This window comes from Tubulanus polymorphus, chromosome 1, assembly GCF_964204645.1.
Source record: "Tubulanus polymorphus chromosome 1, tnTubPoly1.2, whole genome shotgun sequence".
Lineage (NCBI taxonomy): Eukaryota > Metazoa > Nemertea > Palaeonemertea > Tubulaniformes > Tubulanidae > Tubulanus > Tubulanus polymorphus.
Window position 1 is genome coordinate 24,972,050 of NC_134025.1, and position 14,027 is coordinate 24,986,076.

Consider the following 14,027-nt stretch of genomic DNA (forward strand, 5'->3'; position numbering starts at 1 on the left):
TTCAGTAACATTTTTATTGCATTGAAATTTCATATCACTATCTGAAAATAAGTAGCATCATGAAAGAATTGCATCTACTGTCACTTCAGCTCACAATGATGGATCAACGAAAGGCGGACCATGTAGAATTATCGTACTGACTGTACAGCTAGAACAGCAGAGCCAACAGATTAGTGATATCATATGAGATACCCTTCCTAAGATAAATCATGATATTTGTCATCGTAATCTAAAAGTTAACTAATATAAAAATTCCGTGCGTGTCGATCAGTGTATGTATTCTGGATATAAGGAATCACAGATTTTTTCCGTAGTTATGGATTTTTTATATTGACTAATAAATATAAATTGCTCGGAGGTCTTTTCTGATTGGTCAATCTGAAACTGATTTTTCTATCTTCCTAAATTGCAACAATGTGATAAAGGTTTAATACTGGTTTATATTCTAAACGGACAGCAATGAATATCACCACTACATTTAAGTCTTGTGATGAACTGAAACCTCCCATTAAATGGGATTATCAGTTGAGCGTTTACTTATACATATTCGTGTATGGACCTCTAACTGTTGCCGGTATTTTCCTCAATGTAATCAGTTTGCTCGTGTTTCAACGACTACAAAATCCGACCTACCATACTATTCAGATTTTGGCTATATATGACACTTTATTCATAAGCTGCGCTTTTCTGATGTATCCATTCAGAATTATTTACTTGTACATTGTGCTCGGCGATCTCATTCTAAGATTTGACGACTGGCATTTCGGCCAGGAAATAATCGTGCCTGTTCTGCCGTTATTTTATACTTTTCAGACTTTACGCAATTGGACCGTCGTTGTTGTGAGCATCGAGCGATTGATAGTCGTTTCTTTCCCGTTGAAACATATGGTTTTCTGGAGGAGAAAAACGAAAATCTGTCTAAGTTTATTCCTAGCGTTAACATTCGTTGTTCTACATTGGTCTTATTTTTTCCCTAAGAATATTCCAATACAGTGGAATTGGCCGTGTTTAAAACGAGGCCAGTATGCATTTACCGTTTGGTTAAATCCGAAGACATACAACATATTTGTCTACGACTATGTCCTTGCAGATAAGATTAATTACTTTCTATATCTGATTGGTACAATTCTAGCTCCGTTTATAATTTTAATGATCAGTAATATCATACTTATCTGCGTTGTCTGGCGGGCGAAACATCAGCGAAAAACTCTCGTGGCCGCCAGCAGTCAAAATAAACAGGAACAAATGTTGCTTAAGATGGTTCTGTCGATCGTAGCTGTTTACTTCATTTTAGAATTTCCCGCTTGCATCGATAGGCTAACGTCGATTATCGGCGTAGCTTTCATTAACGAGAGAATCGCTATGATCATCCGCAAAATCGGCTACGTTTTAACGATGGGAGATTCGTCTGTAAACTTTCTCATTTACTGCGCTACGAACGATTCGTTCAAATACGAAGCGCATCGAATTTTTGTAAAATTACGCAAACGTACGCGGAAACCGACGTAGATTCGGTGTCTTGGAGTTCACATCGATAGTCGGCAATTTTCAAATAGTAATAGGAAGATAATAACCGGTAGATAATAGCCGGGTAATCACGATAGTTAACTCAAGTTTCGAATATTGAGACGTGTCGTACTGATAATCATTCAACAACTTACAATATCGACCCGAAACGATCGAAGAATAAAAACTTGGAATTTCTTACTTTACTTTCATTTTTTACCACAACTATTTATGATAGGATAATACTTTTCAAACATTACACAATATGACAGTCGTTGTTGTGAGCATTGATGATTGATAGTCGTTTCTTTCCGTTGAAACACTCTTTTCTGGAGGGGGAAAACGAAAATCCGTTTTACTTAACGTTCATTCAATTGCCTTGGTCGTATTTCATACTCGATGTATTCCAATACTGTGGTAATGGCTATCTAAAATGAGGTCAATATGATTTAACTATTTGGTTGAGTTTTTTCAATGCCTTGAATGAAACATTTTCTATATCCGATGGGGAAAATTTAAGCACCATTTATAATTCTCATTATTATCAACATCTCATTCATTGTCGTTGTTCGGCGGACAAAACGACTCCGAAAAAAATCTCGATAGTCCTAATAAAGAGGAAAAAATGCTGCAAAAGATTATTCTGTCGATCATATCTGTTTATTGTTTTTTAGAATTTCCAGCTTGTATTGGCAGGTACACAGCGATCATGCATTTTATGGACGACGGAATCTCTATGGCCATCCGAAAAATTGGCTACTTTAACTGGTTAAGGTGGTTCAATCGAATAAAGTGTTTACTTCATTATAGAATTCCCTAGTACTTGTATCGATATAGGCTTACATCGATAATTGGTGAACCTCTCGTTGACGAAAGATTCGCTATGATATTTTGCAAAATCGGTTATATTTCAATGATGGGAGATTCGTCTGTTAACTCTTTTTCATTTTCTGCGCTACAAACAATACATTTAAACGCAAAGCGCGATAGATTATTTTTTTGTTGTAAAATTACACATGTATATACATATACGCGGACATCGACGTAGATTCCGGATTTTCGTGTTCGTATCAATATTCAAAAATTTCTTTACGGAGAGATTAACCTGGAAATCATGATAAAGTTGAATACTATCTCCAGAAAAAGATTATACACATTTACATTGGAACCACAATCTTGGGAATTTCTGTTTTGATTTATCAGCATTGGATCAATGGTGATCTAAATTTGAAGTATTTTTTTAAACGAAGTTTCCTACGTGCATTTTGGCTATCACTGAAATAACTTGTTTGTGATTGTCCTTTATTCACGTCTTTTTGCATCTCCAAAATGTCTGAAGACCTAGATGGTGGTTGGTCATTGTTATAAAAGCTCCCACGGCTGAAGAGTAGCCATGGAGTCATATCAAAGGTTAAAGTCGTGTTTCGAATGATATTAGCGAGGGAGATGCCGGTCGACTGATATTCAATGTCTTGAACGGTCCTTCCGGTTCCAAATGAAAGGTTGCTTTGGTCAGCGGCGGCGAAACTGAAATGAAAAGATAAACTGTACGAATAGATTAAAAACAGGAGGGGTCGAAGAATTTATTCGTATCAATTCAATAATTCATCTGTAAATAGATACATGTTAATCGAATTTACTCGCCAAATTTGATCTAGTTCCTCACGGGAATCATTTTTATGTGATATATTTTGTAAACGTTTGTTTGTGAAAACACTTAATTCGTCGTTAGACGATATAGACGAGTTTAGATTTTAGGACAACTGCATAGCTGAAAGAAACTATTATATTGCACTAGCGACTAAGTACGTGAAATAACATAGAAAGTTTACCTTTTCTTATGCTGCTACCGTTGAAGTCGCAGGACGGACATGTAATGGGAGGTAACACATGCTGGAATCTCAATCAGAAGCAAGGGGTTCACATGCACATTGAACATTAACTATCATTAAGAAAAATGAGTTGCCGTATCTGCAAACATACATTCTTAACAGCAATTGGCCACACGGAGTACAACTCAGCTACGAGCAAGTTCAGATAATTGCTCGTAGAACTCAGTAAGGAGCCAACAACTTAGATAAGCCATATCTAGCAGGAAGGGGTCTGGGTGAGCTCACGGGGCCCATTTGAACCTTTGAATCATACTAAACTATGAAATTGATAATTATTCGGCTCTATGATCGTTAGCCGAATCTAATACAATGTATCAAAAACCGTTATTTTTAGGTGATCTGCATAGATTTATTCAATCGAGGTATAAATATCACAGAATCATCGTATACAAAACTGAACTACATTACGTAGCCTTTTTTAGAAATCAAAGACCGAAGATTATCGTTACGATCATAGACATAGACAGATTGCAAGTGGCCCGTTTAGCAAATTGGTACATATTTTACACTACAAGTGGACATCGCGCTAACAGGATTATCCATCATCCAGCTATCTATGAATCAGTTCGAGGGGTATCTACCATTATGTGTAGCCTACATGTACAGCGAAACATTTAAAAACATCGTAGCAATATTAGCAATGTGCAACATTGCGAAGTTATTAGATTAGCAAAATATCATGAAATGTTTTTAACTCTCAAAGTCGCTGGTTTACGAAACGAAATAACGAAATGAAATGAATATTCGGCGTGAATTGATTGGTGGGTAATTTGCATATGACGACATTTACAACAGATAAAAATGTTTCATTCTATGTACAAACTTATTTAAAAGAAATAATGAAAAGGAAAGCTATTAATACTATTATAGGTCGTTAATACTACGATTTTCTCTAAATCCAATGGGTTGAACTGAGGAACCAAAAATCAGATCGCCTTATACTCACGATCAACAGAATAGTAACTAATTCTTTTGGATTTAGGGAATGGTTGGTTAATACAGGCTCTAAACACATATTTCGCCTATGTATCTCTGCAAGCTTGTTTATAGTACACATTGAAGTAGCTAGGCTTCTCTTCTCTAAAGGCACTATGGTAATTGCTAGGCTTCAAATGATCACATTTATCTTTGACGCGTTCGTTAGTGGTGTAATCCCAAGTGTCCCACGGTTGCTTACATGGCTTATAAGTGTGACCTGTGATGTCATTAATGCTGAACCTATGCTTGGTGTGGTGATAAGAATTCGTCGGTATGTTCGGAATTGATATACTGTTTCGGAAAGTTGGCGTCGGTCGCGGCTGCAACAGCGGAGACATGTTATCCGAAGAGCTTCGTTTCCGTTCGTCTTCCTCGTTAAGTGGGTGCCGTAGTAGCTCTTGTACTTGGTACAGTTTTACAGTAATGTCTTTGCCCATAAGATTTGTCATCAGCGCCTTGGCGAATGGTTGCGACTTTAGATATGCACAGAAGTCGTGTGGATTCCAGGTCAATAGCCTACAATCTTCAACAGCAGTAATTGTCACCTGAAATAAATATATATGTATATATATGTGCAAAGTTTACAGATTCAATGATAATGCAATGAAGCGATTGCGAATAAATGTTAACTTTTGATCTCTCACTGAGGGTCATTCTAGATTTTCGATAGCAAACGGATCATATATTTTTTCTCTAACACCCTACAGTCAAACATTGTCTGTGGGTTTTGTTACTATGAGTTATTTGACTGATGAATAAATGAGACACGTAAAATAAACGATGGATATCAACTAATCATGATTTATAATCATGATTTCATAATGATTTTCATCGGCGATGCAACTGGAATCGCATTGTGTATACCTGGTAATTTCCTTGTTCTTCTAGATCAGGTTGATAGGCTTCATATTCAGGTGAATCGACGTACTGATTTACTTCTATGTAATGCAGAAACAAACTCTCGCAATTCACCTTCATTCTGTAATATTCAATCAGCAGTTCATTTTCGATACGAGGCAATGAGAAGATCTTTCTTGAGAAAATTAAACTATGATCAACGAAGGATTTGATTTCTATCTTTAAAAAAACTGACTTGAATATTGTAGGAAAAATGAAAGGTGACAAAGTCTGTATATTTTCTATATGTGAATGCATAAAAATAAGAAAATCAGGGCTGCGTTTTCCAAAAGTAGAGACAATATTAATTGGTTGATCTATAAGAAAGGGGACATTCTTTGAAATTCTTAGCGAGTTTTTTTTCTTATAGAAAATTCACTTCATATATACGAGGAACTATGTACTACTTTCACCGCAGAAACTTCGTCCACCTTTTTTTAAGATTCATATCCCCAGGACGCCACAGAATTTGGATTTTGCGGAAAAAACCTTCTTTCGTTAATTTTTGGTTATGTCACAGAAAAGTTGGTGAAAAATTGCTAATGGAAATTAATTATCTGTGAGAAAAAAGAGAAAAAAACACTGCAAAAGAAAAATGTGTGTATCATGTCCCCAGGGCGCTTTTCGTAGAACTAAACCCACTGCACACGAGCGAAATTGCGATGCGCAAAGTTCGTACGCATTTTGTCCATCGCACGCATGGCGGAAAATACACCCAATAAAGGAGTCACAAATGTGGAAAAATCTCGGGCAGACTATGCGGGAACGCTGTTTGTTCGATCATTTTTTCGAATCCATTTCGCGTAAAACTCCGCCGAGATAAAAAGCTAAGCAACGGCACTCAATTTTGCTGGACGAGACGCTACTTTACTAACGGGACTCCTTATCATTTGATTGAGTTATGATTGGTATTTATGATTGGCACCGGCACGATTTTTCCTTCCTTAGGTAGGTGTTATTGGAAATATCAAGAGTGACAGCGAACAGTGATCGAGGAGAAATTAAATTGAATACGCCTAATGCGTTTGTCGTAAAATACGTGATTGTGGACCATCGACCTCGCTATTTTTGTCAAAGCCAGCTCGTATATACGGATTACATCTAATATTGAATACCACTGAAGAACCAAATCTACACTGCTGGTCTTGTCAGATTATATGCCAGTAATAGGTTATTCAAGATAGTCGAAGGGAAAATTCCGAAGCCATTATCTATAAACAACGTAAGGTGTATACAATATATGCGTTTGGCTCGTAGAATTTATGCATCTCGCATTTTGAATAGGAACTGATTCTAGCAGAAAACTGAAAAACATTTGAGCTACTTCAGTGCAGTACAGCAATGCTAAAGGATTTTCACGTATACACCGCAAGTTTATTTTTTGTCACAGAAGGTTAATGGACGTGCACGAGCAATTTTTGTTTTAGCAGATTCTCGAAAATTTTTATCACTCATTCACTTCAGATTGCAGTGTTCTTATGAAAATCAATTGAATTATTCATAAGACACACAAGTACTTCGAAGAGACCTTCAGTATGATAAGATGAGACCCCGCTTGTTTTTCAGTAGACGCTAGATTTGTTCCCACTCGGAACTGACGCCCGAGGACGTGGATGGCATCACGATACCAATTATAAAATGTCACTTTTCACTTTCTGCTTTGAATGTTCAAGCTATTTATAGATTATTTTCCTCGCGTATTATATTTGTTATTCAAAAATAGCTACTAACGCAGGGCAGGCCATATACACAAAATAAAACGCGTTGCAAAACGATTTTCGAATATCTTCATCTAACATTAGTAATCAATCTCGATAGATATCTATTCAATGACAAAAACAACATACTCCTCGGGCGAAACGTATCAACATTACGAATGGTAATTTAGTGGGATGAATTATTTTCTAACTCCGATCAAAATTGTTACTGCTGAGAAATAACAACAACGTGAAAACGTGATGAAATAGAATATCTATAAAAAAAACCATCGAAAACAAAGTAAGCTCATGAATAAAATTGTTGATTCATTTCACTGGTTTTAAAAACCGCAATGAACGTAAACTTTCGACAAAAAGTTACCAATTCACGTCGCTTACAACTGTATGAAGAGATAAGATTCCCCACGGTCAATGAGAGAATCGACTTACCTGCCTGATAATAGTATTGAAAGCTTTTGATTACAGGGAGATCGATACTCCTCAGCGTATGTAGCACCTTTACTTAAAGTCGTTATCCGAGCAGAACTGACCATCTCTTTAAACATTTTCTTCGGCAGTTTGAATGGCTTGAAAAACTGATAAAGGTTTTCTAGTTCGGGGTCAATTTTTACCGGATACTCGTGACGCCCGTAGTAAAATAACTGCACAACGTTGATGACGAAAAACGCGAGATTCCAACTCATCACGTCCCACATACACATGTACATGCCTCCCCATAGAATCAACAGCAACGATCCCATGGATAGGCAACTGCGCACAAGCATCACATTGTATTTAAATCTGTTAGGTACCAAAAAAGCCAAAGCAAGGCATAAACTGCCGATTTGATACAGAGTATGTTGGGTAACTATCCAGTTTTCGCATGTCTCCTGGTCTGTTTCGTTATGCGACGTATGATTTGAGCCATTCACAATAGTAAAATTGATGTATGACTGAGCTGTTGCCGATGCGAAAAGCCCATCGATCCCGACTGTTTTGTAAACGCTTTCATTCTGATGGGATACGTTTTTGTTTTCTACGACGACGTGATCCATGAGGTTACTATAACATGTGGAACCACAAATGCCATCACATCGGCGTACTGGTTTACGATCAGTTGTTTTACCAATACCACTGAAATGACAAACGATCCAAATATAGTCATGAAAATACTAAAATTGTATCGTTAGTTTTAAATGATGTTAGATCAGTAAATTCTGCCATCTGCATTTTATTCTACCAGTGTCATAAATGGAGAAATTATCTTAGCGCGAAAACTTTCGCTTCAGTTCATTTCCGGTAACGAAGAAACAGAAAAGGGCATTACGAACTGATATCAGATTTCGAAAGATACCGTTAATAGATATTTTTTTATAAATAAACTCGACGAAAGCAGTTTATCCCATGCGATGATACAGTACGTATGTAGTGGAGCAAATTTTCTGATACGTCCCCACCCTGTTTTATAAATAACAATACGGTGGATGCGATACTTTATCATTGTGACGTCATATGTATATGGATTAGCTATGCCGTAAAAGGCCTTGTGACATGAGTAAAAAAGTAAGGATACATCAAACGGCACCAAGAAGCAGTAATATGAAAGATGAGTTAACGCTGCCAGTGTTCTTCGCAAACATCAAAGGATCGCTTATTCTTTTGATCGTTTGAAGTTAAAAGCATTTCGATGAAATTCTAAGTTTCGGAAGGGTTTATGGCATGAAAATAATTGCAATCGAAGTTTCTGGTCTTGCGTTCGTCGCAAAGCGTCCTACATTTGTAGCGTATTTTTTTCGGGATTTACTACATGTATTTCCCAAGCGCTCGCCTCGCGTTTTCATTAACATCCTCACAAGAAAAAAGTTGGACTGCGTTCGTAGTCAACAGAACCTAGCGGGCACATTCTACACAAGACGCCACACTCAATCAGTCTTTGATTCACGATGCCCTGCAGTGAAGTCCTCGGAACGTTATGAAAAAAAGCATTTTTAACACCAGACCCGTAGCAAGACATGCCTGAAGGACTGACTCAAATAACACTGAATGATATGAAATGAAAACGTTGCTGACACTGGCAAACGAAGCTGTTTATTTTGCTGCAATGAATTTGTATACATTGACGACGACATATGAGCCAACATAACTTTCTGACAACATCGTAACTATCACAGGCCTGCTCAATCTATTTCAAACATTTCCATTTTTGCCCACGAAGTAAGAAAAAAGCCATTTACATATATGTATATGTCCTATCGTATGTCATAGCTTTGTGAAAATACTTCTTTATCAGTACTTGCATAGGGGAAAGCCAATGTTTATTCGGTAATGTGTTTTCGTCGGGCGATAATTTTATCGCGTCAACTCCCCTGACGGTGACAATAAATGATTTGATACAAAAAACTGTGATGAGACCTTTGACGAACGGAGAGTCTTTTGTTTCCTATGGTACTTCCGTCATCAGCATTGTCAACTTTTACAAAAAAAATCCATAGTCAGAATTTTTGATTCTACTGAGTACATGCACATGATTTGAAGAAATACGATAGAAAGTAATAAAAGAAGCTTCCAGTTTCTAGGCGCCATTTTGTGGCGGTCCCTCGAGGTCCCCTTGCTGCGAAAAATCAAATCTCAATGTTCAGTGAATTGGCGGTGCGCGTAATCTCAAACTCAAGCGGTTAAAGATCTGTTGTCAAGAGAGATATTCCAAAAACAAATTCAACCGCAAACCCAAATTGCAAATAACGGTCTGTAACCTCTGAAAACATGGGAATTGTAGCTTAAACCGATACTGGGATATTTCAAAATGAATTAAGTTCGCAATTTTTTGACGCGTGGATGAAGTATGCGGTCCTTGCTTCATATCGTCACTGCTCTCGATGTTGCGTTCGAAAAAAACCTGAGAATTACCAACAAAAACCTGCATTTAATTTCCTCTGAAATAATTTATGAATTAAGTTTATCAAGCAAGGGAATGCAAAGCTAATTGATATTCTATCAAAACTAATTTTTTCAAAAGAGGGGGTAAACTATAGACCTCCAGGGACGCCACAAAATGGCGCCTAGAAACTGGAAACTTCTTTATTTCACAAAACGTTTCCTGACTTAAGAATGCGTTTTGCAAAATTGCTTTCCTTCAACATTGAAGAGTAGGTGTCGTAAGCGCACGTCATTATCTCAGCGAGGTCAGACGCGGGACTTGTTCTTAATAAAAGAGTATTTTTTTCGCAATTCGATATTTCAGACATAGTGTAATAAGATACATGCGTATGATGCGCCCGTGCGTCTCGAGAGTGACACATAGCAATCTCGATCCCAATTACCATTTACGTGTTACATTAAATAATGTGTCGTCTGGATAGATTCGTTTAGTTGCTGTCTATTATTATCTGCTCGGCTTCACGATCCGTAATACAGAAATAATTGGCCAATTAGAAATGGGTTGATCGATGTTATTGCTTGTACAATTTCAGGTAGTTCTATAGTGTCTGATTTAGGGAGGATGCACCCCAAAATCGGGTATATCATAAAGTTAGAAACATCGGGGAACAATGATTCATTTTTAGAAATACAGGGAACATGGATTTAAACTTTTTGAGGTCAGTTTAACATTTTTCGACTTTCCATAAACTTTCAGGGCAACTTGACTTTTTAGGGGGCGCACCCCTGCGCCCTCCCCTAGATCCGCCCCAGACCCAGACTTTATAGACTGGTATTTTCTTTATTCCATGGGTTAACTAATTGAAAACGAATTGAGTTAGCCCCAGGTTAAAGTTAATACCCGTCTATAAAACTAGGCCCTGAGTTTTTGCCTATTTCTTGCCTATTTCTTCTACGACACTTCATTTCCTAAAATATGCGAAGAATAATTTTCCGTATGCATATCCTACTATACATTCAAAATGATATATTCAAAACTTTTTTCAAAATAATGTATTCATGCGCGGAACGGAATATATGTACGAATATTGTCCGGTGGAAAAATTCTTATTGTCTCCGCGGTACTTATTATAACTCGTGCCGCACATCAGAATTGACCATTTTTGGCAAATAGATTGCTTGCAAAGAAAGTCAACTAATGCATACTGATTGTGTCGTGTAAGATCGCGTGTATATTTTCCGACATCTTGTATCGTCAGCCGCATCACAATTGATGTTTTATTGCCGTCGTGTCGGTCATTTTTATCTATGCTAGAAAGGACTTATGCGGCCTTTTTTCCTATATGTATACCGATATCTACTTTGCTCATGTTCTTTAGTAGTCCGTATCAAACCGATACTTGGCCGTTGTTCCCTCGAGTCGCAGAATAACGACGATCAGCATGACGAATACTGAACGAAGCCGCGTGCTAATATTTGTATTTCTGTTGAAATGCTTCGGTAAATGAAGCCATGAAGACAAGCGTAAACTTGGACAATTCTATCAACACACGACTATCCCAGGCCTTAAAAACGAGTATTTTATACGGAGTTTAAAGAAAAATATCTTTGAAGTTCACTCTTTGATATAGAAGTATCCTGTTCAAATGTCCATATCGATTGGGTATCGCGATGGTCAAAATCAGATACAAACGTTTCCTTTAAAGAATACAAAGATATTCATTGTGAGGCATGATACGCTAAGACAAACACTAATGCGAACGTATTTGGTGTTGAAAGAAAAATACTCTGGATGTGGTCCTATAAGTCATAAAAGTCAACGTTAAGTTTGTGATTTAGGTTGCGTTTGTTATTTGCGAATATTGATATATCCCTGCCGGGCAATGGCTATGAAAATCGTGTTGCCATGCATAAATAAATGTCGTATCCGGCATTCTTAATTCGTTCGGTAAATACGTAAAACTGACGATGAATACGACGAGCTTTGATAGGTACAGGCATCGTTTTACACCTAGTTGTCTGACTGGCAATCGTGTACTGGCATAAATGAAGAAAGCGAATCCTACTCGATAATACAAAGCAAACGACAGCGGACAACAGGAAAACGAAGCTGTACATATCAAAGCGAAACTGAACTGTATGGATCAAAGCGAAACTGAACTGTATGGCCCTTTCTATCAGGTTGAGAATAAAGAATGATCTAGTTATCAATGATTGTATTATTCGGGATCAAATTTTACGAATTACCTCTTGTTAAGATTTGACAATCGATTTAAAAATTTATTCTTTAAAAAAAGACAACCGATCCAGCCGATTCAGCCCCCACATAACCCCGGCGGGTGCTGGGCGCCGATGTAATGGGACTTGCAATTGAGGATCTCGTTCGAGTGTCCAATGATAAAAGAAAGATGACGATTTGACTCAATAGGTTGATCAAATCTTTGGAAGTGAACTAATTTGGATCAAGAGATGGCTCAGCCTAACGATGTTGACGAAGGAAACAAGTGAAATATGGGCACGGTGGACGGCTTGACCGAACACTAACATTTTCGTTAGATAAACATATCATAATGCTCATATTGATAAGACGATGTAAAGTAGGAAGTAAGAATGTCAGTAAGTCAACAAAGAACCAAGCGGACGATGAGAGTTATACGTTACACGTAGTGGCGACGACGACAGCTGTTTTATTTCCCACATAGTACCGGACAAGAATCTTGTGTGTGGTCGTCGAATAATTGACGAAAATAACTACTTTTACGAGGGAAATAGCGCAATCTAGTCAGTCCACTCAATAATGGCCACGCATGCAGATTGCTAGTTCAAATCCACTTAGGTATATAGGTAATCACATTCGCTGGTTTTTCATTCGTAGAAATCTCCATAAAGATATGATATAGCAATGACAGAAATGATGTAAATAGAACTAATAGCATCCAATAGGCTGCATAAAGAATATAGGAAAAAATCGTATTAAGAAATTATATACTCGAAAGGGCAATTAGCAATTGAAGACCTGAAAAAATCCTGTCATAAATGAAATTTGGACTAGATGACTTTTGTTTTGCGACCAAACACCGTTAGGCTGATTACTGTGCTGACGAATGATGTTTCCCGCCTCATCGGGCTCGTATCAAATTCATAATCACGCCAGAATACTAGACGTATTTGCACCAAGAGAACCCATAGCGATCGAAGTAAACCCGGCTTATATCAGCTGCCGAGATTGGTAAAAAGGTAAATATTCCATCATCGCCACCAAGTGCACCGTTGTTTTACGCCTGATATTACACGCAACATGATTGCCTTAATTCTTTATAGCGTCAATCGTTATCATTTTCATTCAACCATTTTAAGAGAAATCTCACAAATTAACGAAAACGTTTTTCAGATTCAGACATGTATTCGAATATCTTCTTCCTCTAAAAAAAACATCGATCCACTTTTATCCACCAACATAAGTGGATTTCGTCATGATTCCATCATCAATCGGTTCATAAATGCCAGTTTGTATCTGAAACGTCGAAGTCGAAGGGACAAGAATATTTTTAAATCATTAAAGAATATTTTTAAATTCCTAAATCGTCTCGGATTAATTGAGTGTTTTAATTCTTGTTCTAATGAATTGAAAGATCTGCGTGTCTTATGACATCCGATTTTTCGGTAGATTACATTTTCAAAAGATGTAACTCCCGTAACATTGCTATGTCTGGTAGACACTTCCAAGAAAGAAGACTTTGACGATTATGTAACCATATCTTAGCGTTCTGAGGAATCGAATCGAGACACCGTCAATTTTCTTGGAAAGCGACATTGGAGACAAATGCTCTCGGAATGGTGCCAACTACTTTTTTTTACAAATATAAGCCGACTTCTAAAAATACATTTCTCCCACTTATTGAATATTCTGAAGCTGGTGGCTGAAAATTGGCAGCGAGACGCGTATCAGTGTTGATTCGATTTGAGTGATAACTTTTGATTTTTCCTGCTCGTTATCAATATCCAGATTTTCGCACGCAACTATATGCGCAGCCGATAATCTGACAGACGATTCTCTCTGTGATGGTTGTATTTCGTGCAAGAGGAGACCAAACCAAGGACAAACTGGTGACATTCGAAAGAGGCGGCTCAAATGTGTTTCAAAAATTACGAAAACTGTAATCCGCATAATATTGACCGT

At 37.4% G+C, this 14,027-nt stretch overlaps 2 protein-coding genes across 2 annotated transcripts; one reads left to right on the plus strand and one right to left on the minus strand.

Moving 5' to 3' along the window:
• The first annotated feature begins 459 nt into the window (after positions 1 to 459).
• On the plus strand, positions 460 to 1,509 carry LOC141913902 (FMRFamide receptor-like). Its single transcript, XM_074805148.1, has one exon. The coding sequence runs from the start codon at positions 460 to 462 to the stop codon at positions 1,507 to 1,509; it is 1,050 nt and encodes a 349-aa protein (XP_074661249.1).
• Positions 1,510 to 4,420: 2,911 nt separating this feature from the next.
• On the minus strand, positions 4,421 to 7,731 carry LOC141913983 (popeye domain-containing protein 1-like). Its single transcript, XM_074805255.1, has 3 exons — positions 7,421 to 7,731; positions 5,241 to 5,355; positions 4,421 to 4,921 (listed from the first exon to the last, which is right to left on the minus strand). The coding sequence occupies exons 1-3, from the start codon at positions 7,729 to 7,731 to the stop codon at positions 4,421 to 4,423; spliced, it is 927 nt and encodes a 308-aa protein (XP_074661356.1).
• Positions 7,732 to 14,027: the final 6,296 nt, after the last annotated feature.

Coding starts and splice junctions, on each gene's coding strand:
- LOC141913983 (XM_074805255.1), bottom strand. CDS start 7,731: ATGGGATCGTTGCTGTTGATTCTATGGGGAGGCATGTACATGTGTATG. Junction 5,356..7,420: donor TCAATACTATTATCAGGCAG/GTAAGTCGATTC, acceptor TGAATATTACAG/AATGAAGGTGAATTGCGAGA. Junction 4,922..5,240: donor AAGAACAAGGAAATTACCAG/GTATACACAATG, acceptor TATTTATTTCAG/GTGACAATTACTGCTGTTGA.
- LOC141913902 (XM_074805148.1), top strand. CDS start 460: ATGAATATCACCACTACATTTAAGTCTTGTGATGAACTGAAACCTCCC.